Genomic DNA, 15078 nt, shown 5'->3' with positions numbered 1-15078 from the left:
ACCATCCTCCATTACCTCCCTTTAGTAAGAGTATCTTAGTGCAGTTTATCTCGTTTATCTATTAGTTTTGTTCCCATCTGTCCTGTACTCATGTCTCCTTGAGCTAGAGGATCATGGTGTTCATTATGCTGACCTCAAAGGAGACCAGTCTCTGCTGAGACCAGAGCTGTGCAGTTTCAAAGTGCCCATCTCCAAATTTCTCACCCTTTCTCCCCACACCTAAGGGAGGTCTCCATGCTCCCATTCTAGCCACACAGGGCTCATTTCAGCTGCTCATCGACAGCCTCCCACCACCACCTCCATACCCTCAGCATCTCTGCAGCTTCCTCACACATCACTCAGATATCACAGAATGGCCATGAGACAGCAGAGTCTTTCTGGAGGGCAAGTGGCAGCTTGGCGGGACACCACAGGGAAACAGCAAAGGGAGCATTAGCACTGAATACGGGCTCTCCTTAAGGGAGAGTCAGTGCAATGCCTAGGCTCACAGGCTGCATTTCCAGGAGCTCCACAGGACAAAAGGGGGTTTGGGAAACCTCACTCCCATGCAGACCCCTCTGTTCCACAACTTGTAGCATCAGTGTCTGAACTGCAGCTGAAAACATCCAGCTGCAAAAAGCTGAGAGCAAGAACAGGAAAAGCATGGACGGGAGGGGAAACAAGGAGCAACACCATCAATGTGCTGCCAAGGGAGGCAAGGAGATGGACAGAGAGGCCCTTTTGGAAAACTTTCACTTTACCAGCTGGGTATGTCACCTCTCCGAGGGGGACGTCGCAGGGCAGTCCCTCTTAGCCCTTTGGTGGGGCGGCAGGCAATGACCTGTGGCAGGAGAGCTGCCCCTCTCCTCTGCTGCAGGTCTGGCTGCAGAGGAGGCGGCTCCTGCCCTGCACCTCCTGCCCCTTCCCTGCCCATCTCTGCTGCCTGCGGCTGTCCCTGCCACCAGCTCTTCCTCTATCCCAGTGTCCTGTCCCTGCCATTGCTCACAGATCCCATATCGTATCACCCTCTGTGTGCTCAGTTCTGCCCTACAGAAACCTCTGGGCCATGTCCAGGGGCAGCTCTGCAGTTGCAGATCCTAAGGAGTCAGTCACTTTAGGTCCTGTGAGTCCACAAAGACGATATGGATGCTGCCTGTAGGCTAAGGTGGGCATGAAGCAGCTTGCTGAGGCTTCTCACAGACCTATTGATCTCTAGGCATGAAGATCTAGGACTCCCAGTTCCCTGCCAAAACAGAAAGCTTGTTCCTTCATTCCTCCTGCAATATTAAGAAGGTTGAAAGAGCAGAGAGAGGAAGGAAAGCTCCTTCCCTTTCAAGTGGCCCTTCTGATCTTGCTCCTGTAAAGGACCCCTCGCACATGCCCTGTGTATGAGCTGGAGCTGTGAGCAGACTTCACTCTGCAGCAGCCTCTTAGCAGCAGAATGAACCTGCCCTCACGGGTGTCTGTCTCCCCATGCAGCACTTCCCCGCAGCGCTGTGGGGAGCACCCTGGGCAGTGCTGCCCCTCGCAGGCTGCAGAGTCACTGTCCCGGGCACACAGCACTCTGGGCCTGGGGGATGCTGCTCTCAATCACAGCCCATGCAGAGCTGAGTGCAGAGCGCAGCTTCACTCCCCTGCATCTTACCCGAGAGAAGGGAGCAGGATGCCCTGTCCCTGTGAGCGTGTGGCAGGGAATCCCTGCTCTGAAGCATCTCCTCCTCCTGCTAAACCCTGCATACTCCAGGAGAGAGACCATTAAAATCTAGATCCATAATTACATGCATTGAGTTCAGAAGAGACCTCCAGGAACATCAGCAGATTTGCCCCGCTCACCGTGTCAAGGGCTGGAAAGGTTTCTCCCACAACAAGCTCTCCTCTCTCCTTCACACTGCCTTTCCCCTCTCGCTGCCTTCTCTCCTCCCCTGTCCGCAGCAGCAGGCAGTGCCCGCAGCCCTGCTGCTCTTGGCACAGGAGCTGCTCCTGCACTCGGCTGTCTCTGGGCAGTGCTGCCAGGCTGCCACAAGCTGCCTCCGTCCCAGGAGCCTGGCCCCGCTCAGGAGCAGAGGAACAGCTGAACTCACCAATTTCTCTGTCCCTCGTGCTCCCTCCTCCTGGGAAATGTTTGTTAAGTAAACTAAAATAATCACTTGTTGTCTTTTCCTAATGAGTAGAGAAAGAAGGATTCCCAACTTGCCGTCTATTTCATCAAGAGAATGACTATCTGTGCAAGTTAGAAAGGTCCCACTCTGGAAGTGCCTAGTTAGGAAGACCATGTAGGCAGGACACTGAGACAGGGGCAAGAAGGGGGCTCATGGATTCAGATGAGTCAATCTGGGCATCCCATTCTGAAGCCCTTGGTCTGGGATGGGATTCAGATTCCTCCCCTGAACTCCACAAACACACAGAAGGTGGGATTCTGCTTCCCCATGCTGAAGTGTGCACAGCACTGACATCTCCACAGGAGCTCCTTCTCTAAGCTCCCCTTGTAATCACTGCTGATGGAAGGTGGGAGTCAGCTGGCAACACACAAACACCTGGGGACAGTTGAAGAGACAGTGGAGGTACCAAAAACCTGCCCATGTCTGTTTGCTCTTAAGCAGCAAATCTCAAACCCACATTCTCATGGAGCTCCAGGACAAAACCAGGTGGGGAATGTCCTTGGCCATCTCAAATGACCCCAGGTGCCTTTCACTACTGTGTGAGCACCATGCAGTATAAAGCAGAGACCCAGGCAGATCATCACAGTGGAAAAAGTTAATCTAATTAACTCAGGGCAGGCATATCATTCAGTGACATCGGAATAGGCTGGCTGGGCCGAGAGATGCCTGCGTTGTCCAGCATAACCAAATGCCTCCTCTAGCATGGGATATATGAGAAGCCATGTCCCTTTGGAGCTGGAGCTGGGCAAGCACCCCAGGACCTCTCGGGTTCGCTACCAGTGCCAAAACAACTGGATCCCACCACTGCCTTTAGGCCAAGTCCATCCCTCCTACAGCCAAGCGTGCTCCCTAAATGAGAGAGGCACATCACACCAAGGTGTCTGCTCTGGTCTCTGCTCTCTTAACAGCTTCTCACTTTTATCAAACAGAACCTCCTTTCACCCTGGATGATATGACTGGGCTAATGATAGCCTCAGGATGGCTGGATCTTAGATGGCTCCAGCCCAAGAACACCTTCAGTGATGCCTGTCCTGCCTGGAGATTGGCCCAACTCTGTCACAGGCCCCAGGGTGCTACAAATCAGCTCAGGCAACAAAGCCCTCTCCTGCCATTTCCTCACAGTCACACTATGTTTCTCCCTGGCCTTGGGCACTGCAGGCTTTGCTCTCTTAGTGGGAACCTTCTTTCACCATTGCATTGACATCTTCTCTCCATGCCAGCATTTCTCTGCTCTCAAGTGGGGCCACTGCACACACGATGTCCTTGGCTCTTGGTAGTAGGGTCTACCATGACCAATCTTTCTTCTGTGCCACATCCTGACCTTTTGCATTCCAGATACATGGAAATGCCTGTAGCCTGGCAGGAGAGCTTGAGGATTTGGGGGATTTCACAAAACTACTGTCCGTAGAGCTGTCTCTACAGAAAGAAAGCATAAAAGTGTTAGCAGTATGGACCAGGGCATTGAGAAACCCAGAGGCCCAGGCAGCTGCTGCCATTTCAACACAAGTTCTGCTGCTCAGGAGGATCCCATAGTACAGGGGTCTGCAGATGGCCTCAAAGTGGTCATAAGCCATGACTGTGTGAAGAAAACATTCTCTTGAACTCAAGAAGACAGAGACCTGTGCAGCACGTCCCAGGTAGGAAATGGCCCTGGCATCTCTAATCGCTAGAGAGAGATGGTAGGAGTCAGTAATAGCACCTTGTAATGCCTGAGGGGCTGGGGTGGTTGAAGGCAAATGCAAGGGTCTGCAAGTTCTCTTGGAACCATCCTGAGAGACAGACATCCTTCCCAAGCACCAGCTGGTGGACATAGGGGCAAGGAGGGTGTCCTTGACCACCTGAAATGGAACCAGACATGTGCATTTAGGGCATGTGAGCTCAAATCAGAGCAAAGCAAAGTGGCACACACACATCCCTGCACGGCAGGCACCCAAGTTCAGTCCAAGGTCTCTAGAGCTGTGCCAGGTGCCTGGTGTGCCCATTACAGCCAGCCATGGCTGGCAAATACAGCACAGCACCTCCAGGAAAGCCACAACCTCCTGGAATGGGTGCAGAGGGCAGGAACTCTGAGGCCTCTCAAGGTGGTCCAAGGCCTATGGACCAGCAACTGAGCACCAACACATGAAAGGAGGAATCAGTAATGGGAGACACATGACACTGGGGTCTCTTTTCATGAACCTATGTTCTTAAAGGCTGATGGGTCTCCTCCTCCTGAACCTTCTTACCTGTGGTGATCCTGACAGTGATCATGCTACTGATGTCCTCAGTGTGGCCACATGAAAGGCTGTCCTCATCCAGAAGGAACAGGAATTTTCTCATGCACTGATACAAGAAGGAGAAACATGTCCGAAGGATTCAGGTTTTAATTTTGCATTTCAGGTGTCATAATTCATATTGCTTTCATGTACCCTCATACCAGCTTAAGACAAGCAAGAAATGGAGAGGATGAAGTGCAAAGAGTCTCTTTTCCTTTTTTTTTTCTTCTCTTTTTGTCTTTCTTTTTTTTTTTCAGCAGGAGCTGGAGGAGAACCTGCAGCTGAGCTTAGAGCAAGGCAGCAAAACTGCATGTTGTCACATTTCATCTGGAAGGAGACTGTTCCCTTCTGCTCACCTGATGGTCATCAAGCAGTTGGCCAAGCTGGTGAGGAGAGCCTTAAATTGAGAATGACTCAGAGAAGAAGAATACAGAAAGAGTGAGGGAGTGATGGGCTGGGATGGTGGGGAAAGGTGTAGGTGAGGTGGACAAAGGAAACCCTGGAGAGTGCAGCAAGATGCAGGGAACTCTGTCTAGGGACAGACAGAGAGTCAGTCAGGATTGTAGGGGTGAGGATTAATGGGCAGACCAACAGGGATGGCCTTGTGTGGATCTCTGCTATGGAGCGCCTGAAGAAGTGCAGCCTCTGCAAGGCCTGGGGAGTGCAGAGCTGGAAGGAGGAACATTCATTCTGCTCCCCGGATAGCAGTTCCCAGGCAGGCTCAGAAGCTGGAATCAGGACTTGGAGGTAGCAACATGGTGATGGACATCCCCATGGAGATGGTCAGGACATCATGATGGAGTCCCTATGGTCTCCACCAAGGCATCATGATGGGGTCCTCATGGCACTCACCAGGGCTTTGTGATGGCAGTGGCATCGTGCTCACAAGGCCATTGTGAGGGGGCGGTCCCCATGGTGACCATGCCTTTATTGAGGGAAAAGACACCAGGGTCCCCACTCTGAGGAGAGCAGCTCGATCAGGAGAGAGCAGCTCCCCTTGGTGCCAGCGTCAGGTCCCCACAAGAGGATCCTGAACATGGACAAGGAGCAGCAGGCAAACGCCTGCTCCCAGCCCGCAGACGGGCTCTCAGGCTTGCAGGAGAGCGGGAGCGAGGTGGGCAGTGGGGCTGAAGGGAGAGGCGAGCACCAGGGATGGGACTGACATGGAGAGCACAAGGATGGTTTGGAAGGGGAGCTGGGGTGAGATAGCCAGGCACGAGCTCTTCCGAGGAGAGCTCATTTATTCTTGGCCCTGGGTATTTTTTCTGGGACAAAAGATGCCAACTAGGGTCCTCCCAGGGCCACCCAAACCCTGTGAGCTCTATGCTGAGGCTCAGCAAGCAGCTCTAGATTGAGCTCAGCCAGGCTGTGTGCAGCCACGAGCCTCCCTTGGACACAGGACTGAGGTCTCTTGTGCTCCAGGAGCCGCTTGTAGCCACACAAACACTTCCATCACGGGCCTCCTTCTCCCCGCAGGTGGGCCAGCAGCTCAAGGACCAGAGCCCGGAGGCAGTGGTGCCGAATCAGGACTTGGTGCTAAGCACATCCTCAGGGTGTCAAGGGGGAGAGCTGCAGCTTCCCCAAGTGGAAGTGCCACCTGCCAAGGTGTCCCAGGAAGAAAGAGCCTCTTCGGCCCCGCAGGATGCCCAGCAGTGCACACCGGCAGCCAAGGAGGGATCCCGGGAGGCTGAACTCCCCAGCCTGCCCTTCGCAGAGGCACCACCTGGCTCTGCAGAAGACACGGCTGCTGCTGGCTCACCCGGTGAAACGGCCTCACTGGAGGCCACGTGCTCGTCCCTGCTCGAGCCTGCTGGCTTCGTGGACAGCATCTTTGCGGAGATTGCAGTGGAGCTGAGGGCAGAGAGCCGGAAGGCTGCCCCACCTCGCCGAGCAGGGACAGCACAGGGCCCAAAGCAGCAGCCTGTGGGCATCGTCTGCCACCTGGGAGCAGAGCCGCTGCGTGTGCACCCGGACAACACCGCGCGCTGCCTGTCCGTGCTCAGCATCCGCACGGAGCCGCTGGAGGAGCTCGAGAGCAGCTGCCTGGCGCGCACCGGGCAGAGCTTGGCCCAGCTGCGAGAAGGCACCTTCCTGAGGAAGCAGCAGAGCCTGGAGGAGAGCGAGGACGAGGAAGAGGAGGGCGGGGGGACACGTTTCTCCCTGACAGCCTCGGGATCGCTCAATGTGCGACCCAAACAAGTGAGCACAAGGGAGGGCTGGGGCAGCCATAACCCCTCCGGTGCTGGGACAAGCTGCTGCTCTGCATTGTGACATCCCAGTGGTCTCTGTGCCCAGGAGGCCATTCTAGGTGGGAAATGAAGCTCTGTTCACAAACCTCCCTCTCTCCTCTAGCTCCTCGCCAGAAACTCCTTCTATGACTTGTGGAACCCGAAGGTCACACAAGTGGAGCTCCTCAAAGATGCAAGGTGCAAGTGGGAGGTGCTGGAGCGGCTCTATGTCCATGCTCCCAAGAAGGAGTGGCAGGTGAGAAGTGGGAAGAAGGACCTGGGAGCAGAGCAGGATGAGGGCCAGACTGCTGAGGAAGAGGAAGCTATTGAAGAGGTTTTGCAAGGCCAGGAGGTGGAGGGAAGCATCTCCTTGCCATGGGTCAGACCCAGCCTCCGGAGCCAGCTTGTGAACAGGGAGATGTCTGACCAGAAGTTGCCCCCTGTGAGTGACAGCCCCACTCCAGAGCAACCACTGCCTGAGGACACAGCACCAGCGGTTCCTCCCCTGGCTGCAGGCCCTGCTCCCCAGGTGAGCAAGCAGCGCCTCACCTGCACCCACCATCCCAGGGAGCCTCCATGTGAGCTGGGTCTGGGGTGAGCAGAGGGTTGCCCTGAGCTGCCCAATCCCTTGGGACCCCTCTGCCCATGGTGCCCCACTGTCATCTCCAGGCATTTGCCCTCTGCCATGTCTCCATGGGGAGACACCGGCTCCTCTCCATTTTCAAGTGCCAAAGGCGCAGGGGTGAAATCTGCTCCAGCCCACGTCGCATTCAGCCCTGGGGTCTGGATGCCGAGCAAGAAGGGAAGGAGCAGCCCCAGCAGCAGCCCCCTCCACACCAGGGCACGAGCCCCCTTGTGCCACACACACCCCCAGCTGCCTCCGTTCCCCCTGCCCAGCCCTGCTTCTACGGCCCCACAACGAGCCTTGTCCCATTGCCGTGCCAGCCGCAGGTCCCTTGCCTTGGGACGTGCAGCCATGGGCAGCCTCCTCTGATCCAAACCCTTTGCCATTGTGCAGCCTGGGGCACTGGGACCCTCAGCAGGGCCAGCTGATGGCTGATGGGTGCGTGTTCTTGCTCTGCCCATGCAGGTGGCCTTGGAACCCCAAGAGGAGGAGGAGAAGCCCTCCTCCTGCAGCCCCACACCCGACGTTGAGCCAGGTACGTACCCGAGTGGAGAGCCCTGCTGGGGACAGTGGCCTGTCCCGGCACAGGGGGTAGCACCGAGGCCGGCAGCAGGAAGCGCTCGGGAGTTGCTGTGCCGAGGACAGAACCCCTCGGGAAGCCCTTGGCAGCAGGGACAGGCAGGTGCAGACCTGCGCCCGTGCAGCCCATTGCCCACAGCTCTGCTTCCCACCACAGGCATTGCCGCCCTCCCAGACATCGCGGCTCCCCGGCGATGGCGCTCGCGGCTCAGGACGGCGCTTCGGGCTCTGCACAGAGCGTTCTGCTGCCGCTGCATCACGGGGCAGCGAGAGGAGCGACAAGCGGATGCACGTGCCAGACAGGTCCTCTGAGATGGGGGCTGGCATAGAGCCAAAAGACAGCACCCATGTGCCCAGAGAAACCAAACTCGCCAACATCGCCAGCAGCCATCGCCTGCTTCAAATAAACCCCTTTGGTAGCTTTTTCTCCCCGTGTCAATTGGTGTCAGAAAATCTCCAGGGAGACCAGTACGGTTGTGGGGCCATAAGGCCATGGGGTGACTCCTAATTCCGCACTGGTCTTGGTGGCTGGGGTGGGCAGTAGCAGACCCAGCGGAACGGGGCTCCTCATCACTGATACTGCTGGCACACGTCTGTGCTCTTGACTGGCTCTCAGAGTGACCCCAGGGCTCTTGCAATAGCAGCAGATTAGGTGAAATACCACCTGGGGAGTGTTCCTCAGAGGAAGAAATTTTCAGCATTTCTACTGGGAATCTTGAGAAAAATGCATTCATAGTCACCTTGTGCAGAGTAAGGACAGCTCACCTGCCTGTTAGCCTTGATTCTGGCATCATGTGCCCACATCTCTTTGAACTTCATGATGATCACCCTAAATAAGTTCCACCAGAAAGAACCCAAGCCTTCCTAAGAGCAGACCAGTCCAGTTTCAAACCCTCCCATCTCCAGCTTCTCTCCCTTTCTCAGGGCACTTGATGGAGGTCTCCAAGCTCCACTTCTAGCCAAGAACATGCAGTGTTCTTTTTAGCTGCCCATATACACTTTCCAAACAGTATTTTTCATACTCTCAGTCTTGTAACAGGTGACAGGAAAATATTGGAATTAAAATTAGAGGAGAGGCCCCGGGGTCTCTGAGGGAGCTGCCTGGGCCTGGCAGCTCTCACAGAAACCTCAGGAGACCAGAGCCCATCAGAGCTGCAGAGGACAAGGGCACCTGCAATGGCACCAGCTATCCAGGACTCCATGACCACATCCCACTCCAGTTCTTCTCAGTTCCACCTGAGAGATTACCTCTCTACTCCACGTACTCCAAGACACATATCTGTATGTATTGCACAAGCCACTTGGGATACCTGGATGCAGATCCTGGCAAGAACTGAGGAAGCTTCAGGCCTGAACCTCAGTGTCCATCAGGCAGCAGGCTCCAAGCTCCCTTTTGTTGGGGGGGACATTCCTTCTGTCTCCTGCTAAAACATTTGTACCTGTTCTCCAAGGAGAACTTGCTTGGATAGAGAGTCACAGACCTCTAATGTCTTTCAGTCCTACCTAGACCATAAAAGCAGGTGGACCCATGAAGGACAGAGACCCAGTTCTGACCCTGTAGGAAAATCTCACAAGATCCCTCCTGTTGGACAGGGATGGGAATTACTACAGACAAAGAGCCTGGTAATCACAGGTTATTAATGGTGCTGCTCTCGTTACACCATGCTCACTCAGGCACTGGATTCATTTAGCAGCCTAAAAGATCTTGCTGGACTCCCTGGTCCAATGGCAGCTGGCCGCAAATCTCTGCTCCTTGTCCATGTTTGCCAGAGAAGATCACGCTCACAGCAGCACAAATTCATGGTGCTAAGTGCTCCATCTCCCTCCTCTTGATTAAGGAGCTGCCTTTCTCCAGGGCTGCAGAGCTCCGCAGGTGTCAGCCCCTCCACGGGGCACCCTCAGCAAACCCTCTCGTCCCCGCCGCTGCTGCTGGCCCCTCACTGCTCTGGCAGCAGCGACCTCAGCGCCAGCACCCGCCGTGAGCCTCCTGCTGGCCCAGCAGCTCCTCGGGCAGGGGGACCTCGCTCGCGCACAGCCCAGCGTGGGCTGCTGCCGCCGCGGGCTGCAGGGACACCAGGTTCCTCGGCAGAGCCGCCCCGGCCAGGAAGGGGCTGCTGACATCACAACCAGCTGCGTGGCCTGGCCTATCAGGGGCTGCGGCAGCAGTGACGTCACCAGCCGACGCCCACGCGTCAGCACAGAGCCAGCCCTGCAGAGAGCAGGGGCCTCCCGGCAGCGTCCCCGCAATGGCCTCCGTGTCCCTGCCTGCTGCTGAGACACCCCTGGCCTCACAGGCAGCGCCTGCTGCTGCCCCGGCAGCTCCGCGCACACAAGGGACCTCCCCGCGTGTCTGCACCAGACCCCGCTGCCGGCCGCGCTGCTGCTGGGACAGGAGCGGCCTCAGAGCCCGTCCCCAGCCATGGGCCAGCGCTGGCCTCGCAGCTGCTCTGCCAGCAGGGACCTCCCAAGGAACTGCCCAGCCAGGCGCCTCTTGCTGGCCTGCCCGGGACTCAGCAAAGAGCAGAGCTCACGGTCACCCTCACAGACATGGATGGACCTGCTAGTGCCTGGTGCTGTCCAGTCAGGAGCACAGACAATGTGACCCCCCTCCCAAGCAGGAGCAGTGCCATGTGCCTGCTGCTGGTCTCCCAGGTGCTTGTAAACATTGACTTGGCCATCATCTGACTAGGTGATCTCCAAACATCCCTTGCAACCACAGAAAGGTGCCTTCTCTCACTCAAGCCCCCTTGAAGCTTGCTTATGAGCCAGCAATGTCCCCTTGCCGCCAAGAAGGCCAGTGGTCTTCTGGGGTGTAGTAGGAAGACTGTTACCAGGAGGACAAGGGAGGTCATCCTGCCTCTCTACTAAGTCCTGGGGAGGCCACCCCTTGAGTCCTGTGTCCAGTGCTGGGCTCTGCAGTACAAGAGGGACATGAAGCTACTGGAGAGAGCCCAGTATAGGTCTACAAAGTTGATCAGGGAGCTGGAGCATCTCTCCTATGAGAAGAAGGCGAGAGAACTGAGCCTGTTTTAGCCTGGAGAAGAGAAGGCTGAGAGGGGATCTTATCAGGGTGTGCAAATACCTGAAGGGAAGATGCCAAGAGCAGAAGAGGATGGCCCAGACTCTTTTTAGTGGTGACTAGTGATGGCACAAGAGGTAACAGACACAAATTGAAGCACAGGACATTCTGCCGGAATTTAGAAAAAGCATCTTGACTGTGAAGGTGACAGAGCACTGGCATGGGTTGCCCAGAAAGGTTGTGAAGTCACCTTCTCTGCAGATATTATAGACCTCCCTAGACAGGATCCTGTACAACGTGCTGTAGGTGAAACTGCTTGATCAAGGGGTTTGAACTAGATCATCTGCAAAGCTCCTTCCAACCTCAACCATTCTGTGTTTCTATAAACGGTCTCCACTGGAATAGATCAGCTTTTTGAGCTGTAGGGATCTGCCTGTCCCTCAGCTTTATTGTGAGTGCTGCTCTAGTAGGATAGAAGGCATCCAGGGTCATTAGAGATGACCAAGGAAATTCCTGACCTGTTCTCCCACTGAAGCTCTATCTTCAGTGATTCCATTAGGACCTTTAGGCCAGGAGCTTGCAAGCAGATCATGTGCATGCTTAGCCTGGTAAGGGGAATCCCACCTGCCATGTATTTGTGGAGTTGATGAGTTAGCTGAATCCTTCTCCAAACCTGGCGCTTCTGAACAGACATGTGGAGCTCGAGTAAGCCATCTGAATAAATCATCTGAATCATATATGCACCATGTGTCAACAAGCTCCCTTCTTATCCCTGTCTGGGTGTCCTGCCTAGTTAAGAGATGTGAATCAGGACTTCCCGTGGGACATTTCTAACTTTGGTAGATAATCATTATCCGATGCAATAAACTGCAACTTTGGAATCTGTATCCCTGTACTCTTTAGAGAAGGAAAACAGGTTACTCTACTTGATGGAACATATCCCAGAGGGAGGAATCCCAAGGGACAGAGTAATTCATGAGTTCAGCTGGGCCACAGCTCGTGGCAGCCTGTCAGCACTGCCCAGAGACAGCCGAGTGCAGGAGCAGCTCCTGTGCCAAGAGCAGCAGGGCTGTGGGCACTGCCTGCTGCTGCGGACAGGAGAGGAGAGAGGACAGAGAGGTGAAAGGCAGTGTGGAGTGGGAGGACAGAGGAGAGCTCATGGTGGGAGCAATCTGTGACACGGCAAGTCGCCGGGTGCAGGGTAATGCTATGGAGATTTCTGGAGGGGTCTGCAGCACCCCTCCGAGCTGATGACTTTCTTTTTTGAGGATTGTTCTCCCTGCTTCTACTTTGCATACGAGGAGATGCTTCAGAACAGAAATTCCCTGTCCCAGCATCACAAAATCAGGTCATCATGGCTGCTTCTTCTGGAGCTGGTGCAGGACAGTGAAGGCAATGTGGGCACATAGGTTCTTCAGAGCACTGTTCTTCAGAGCAGTGTCCATGCGCCCCAGGGTGCTGTGTGCCCGGGGCAGTGATTCTGTGAGGATCAGCACTCAGCCTGCCAGGGCACTGCAGGGAGAAGCTCTGGGTGGGAGGAGAGATCCCCCCCGGGCAGGTTCATTCTCCTGCTGAGAGGCTGCTGTGTGGGGTCAGGGCTGCTCACAGCTCAGCCTCACCCACACAACATATCTGGAAGGGGCTTTTCAAGAGGACACTCTTGGGAAGCTTCTATGAAAGGGAAGGCAATATCCAGAGGCTAGGATTTTGTTTTGTATCTTTGACAAGGCAGTAAATGAATGGGACATTTTAGGTTTAGATGCCTGAAGGAGAGTTCTGCAGTGCTGCTCTGAGGGATCAATAGGTCTGCGAGGACCCCAGAATATTCCTTCAACTGCCTTTTCACCTGTGGGCAGCAGCAATATCCCCTTTGCAGCTCTCCTCATTGTGCTTAGTCTCACTCTGCTCTCAAGGGGAAGGGCTCCAGGGCATTTCTGACCTCCTCTGTAGTCAGATTTTCAGAACAGCAGAGCTGCCTCTCTCCTGCCATGTGCCCATTTCCCATTGCAAGGCACAGGGGCTGATAACCACTGTCCTGGGAGTCCACACTGTCTGGGAGGTGCAACCTGGGGACGGTGCTGCTCTGTCTCTCTGTTCTCCCTTGGCAGCAGTCACAGTGTTTCTCCTCATTTCCCTGCCTCTCCTTTCTGCTCTTGTCCTGGCAGTCAGCTGGGGCTTCAGCTACAAATTCAGATACTCACCCTGAGGTCCTGCCGTGGAGGTGTCTGAAGAGGGACAATGTGCCCAGGGTGCTGGGCAGCGTCATTGGAGGGGCTGCAAAGGGGTTGACTCTCCCTTTAGGAGACCCTGTGACTGTCAGGACACGTGACTGTCTCTGTTGTCCTGCTGGGGTTGTGAGCTGCCCTCCATAAGTGGACTCAGCGCACAGAGTGCTTGTCATGTCAGGAGCAGTGTCCTGTTCTCTCCATCACGTATCCACCTTGAACTTAGAGGGACAGCAGAGCAAAATGAGTGCTTTGAAACCAGTCTTCTATGATCTCAACAGAGTCCAGGTTTGTCTGCTGGAACAAGGCAGATGGACTCAACAGCACTCCACACTGTTCCCTAAGCAGCAGAGAGCCCATTTCCTTCTCCAGTCTGCTTAATGGTCACATTTGCAGGAATAGAGACATCTGTCTTTATCTGCATGCCAATAAAGACATGCAAAGAACCTGATGAGATATGGTGACAGAATCTAAAAATTTGCAAAATAAGTAATTCTAAAGCAAAATGCTAAAACCCCCTGCTGCACTCCAAACTCCTTGGAAGTGTGTGTGGGAATATGAAAAGACCCTTTATATTAAAGGCGGGTGTCCTGTTACATCAATTCCAAAAAGGACAGATATCAAGAACCAGTCCTTTATACACATTGACTTAGAGTAACTCGGGCTCCGGCTCTTCCCAGAACACTCAGCTGGAGCAGAGACTGAGGAGCTGACTGAAGGTGATAGTGAGAAGGAATTACTGAGAGCTGGGACAGGGATCGAGAAGCATTTCTATGAAAAATGGAAAGTTTATTTCAGAGAAAATTCTTCTAATCTAATACTGCCTTTTCTTCCCTACACAGTTTTCCTGAGCCCAATAGAACAGATGTCCAACAGCAGCTCCCTCAATGAGTTCCTCGTCCTGCTGTTCTCAGACACGTGGGAGCTGCAGCTCTTGCACTTCTCGCTCTTCCTGGCCATCTACCTGGCTGCCCTCCTGGCCAACGGCCTCATCATCACAGCCGTAGCCTGCGACCACCGCCTCCACACCCCCATGTACTTCTTCCTCCTCAACCTCTCCCTCCTTGACCTTGGCTCCATCTCCACAACTATCCCCAAATCCATGCACAATTCTCTGTGGAACATCAGGGTCATTTCATACTTGGGATGTGCTGGGCAGGTCTTTTTCTTCCTTTTTTTCATATCAGCAGAGTGTTTTCTCCTCACAGTCATGGCCCATGATCGCTATGTGGCCATCTGCAGACCCCTGCACTACGGGACCCTCCTGGACAGCAGAGCTTGTGTCAGAATGGCAGCAGCTGCCTGGGTCAGTGGTTTCCTCAATGCTCTCCTGCACACTGGGAACACATTTTCCCTACCCCTCTGCCAAGGCAATGTGGTGGAGCAGTTCTTCTGTGAGATCCCCCAGATCCTCAAGCTCTCCTGCTCAGATTCCTACCTCAGGGAAGTTGGGCTTCTTGTGGTTAGTGCCTGTTTAGGCTTTGGTTGTTTCATTTTCATTGTGGTGTCCTACGTGCAGATCTTCAGAGCTGTGCTGAGGATCCCCTCTGAGCAGGGCCGGCACAAAGCCTTTTCCATGTGCCTCCCGCACCTGGCCGTGGTCTCCCTCTTTGTCAGCACCACAGTTTTTGCCTACCTGAAGCCCCCCTCCATCTCCTCCCCAGCTCTGGATCTTGTGCTGGCTGTTTTGTACTCAGTGGTGCCTCCAGCAGTGAACCCCCTCATCTACAGCATGAGGAACAAGGAGATCAAGGATGCATTGAGGAAGCTCATTAATTTGGTACTAGTTCCTCAGAAATAAACTGCCGCTGCCCATCTCTCTCATGTCAGTCTTGGCTTTTCTCTAATTAAAGGGGATTTCCTCATTGTGTTGCTTGAATGTTGCTCTCTCCTTCCAAAGGCGCATTTGTAATTACTCAAGGGCTTTCACTCTTCAAGACCCTGTTGCTTTGCAGGGCTCTCCATGGGCTCCGTGCAATGTCCTCATAGGTGACAAGTTAGGCAGTGAG

General features: G+C 54.6%; 1 protein-coding gene across 1 annotated transcript; it reads left to right on the top strand.

The window, feature by feature from the left end:
- The first annotated feature begins 13863 nt into the window (after positions 1-13863).
- LOC148593878 (olfactory receptor 14C36-like) lies at positions 13864-14870 on the top strand. The gene has a single exon (XM_088529130.1). It carries the CDS (start codon positions 13935-13937, stop codon positions 14868-14870), a length of 936 nt encoding a protein of 311 aa, XP_088385256.1. The 5' UTR covers positions 13864-13934.
- Positions 14871-15078: the final 208 nt, after the last annotated feature.

The sequence above is a fragment of the Tinamus guttatus genome, unplaced genomic scaffold, assembly GCF_059628265.1.
Source record: "Tinamus guttatus ecotype Peru unplaced genomic scaffold, ASM5962826v1 Tinamus_guttatus_pri_ptg000324l, whole genome shotgun sequence".
In the NCBI taxonomy this organism is placed as follows: domain Eukaryota; kingdom Metazoa; phylum Chordata; class Aves; order Tinamiformes; family Tinamidae; genus Tinamus; species Tinamus guttatus.
Note: the sequence above shows the minus strand (reverse complement) of the source record. Positions and strands in the feature narration are given on the sequence as shown.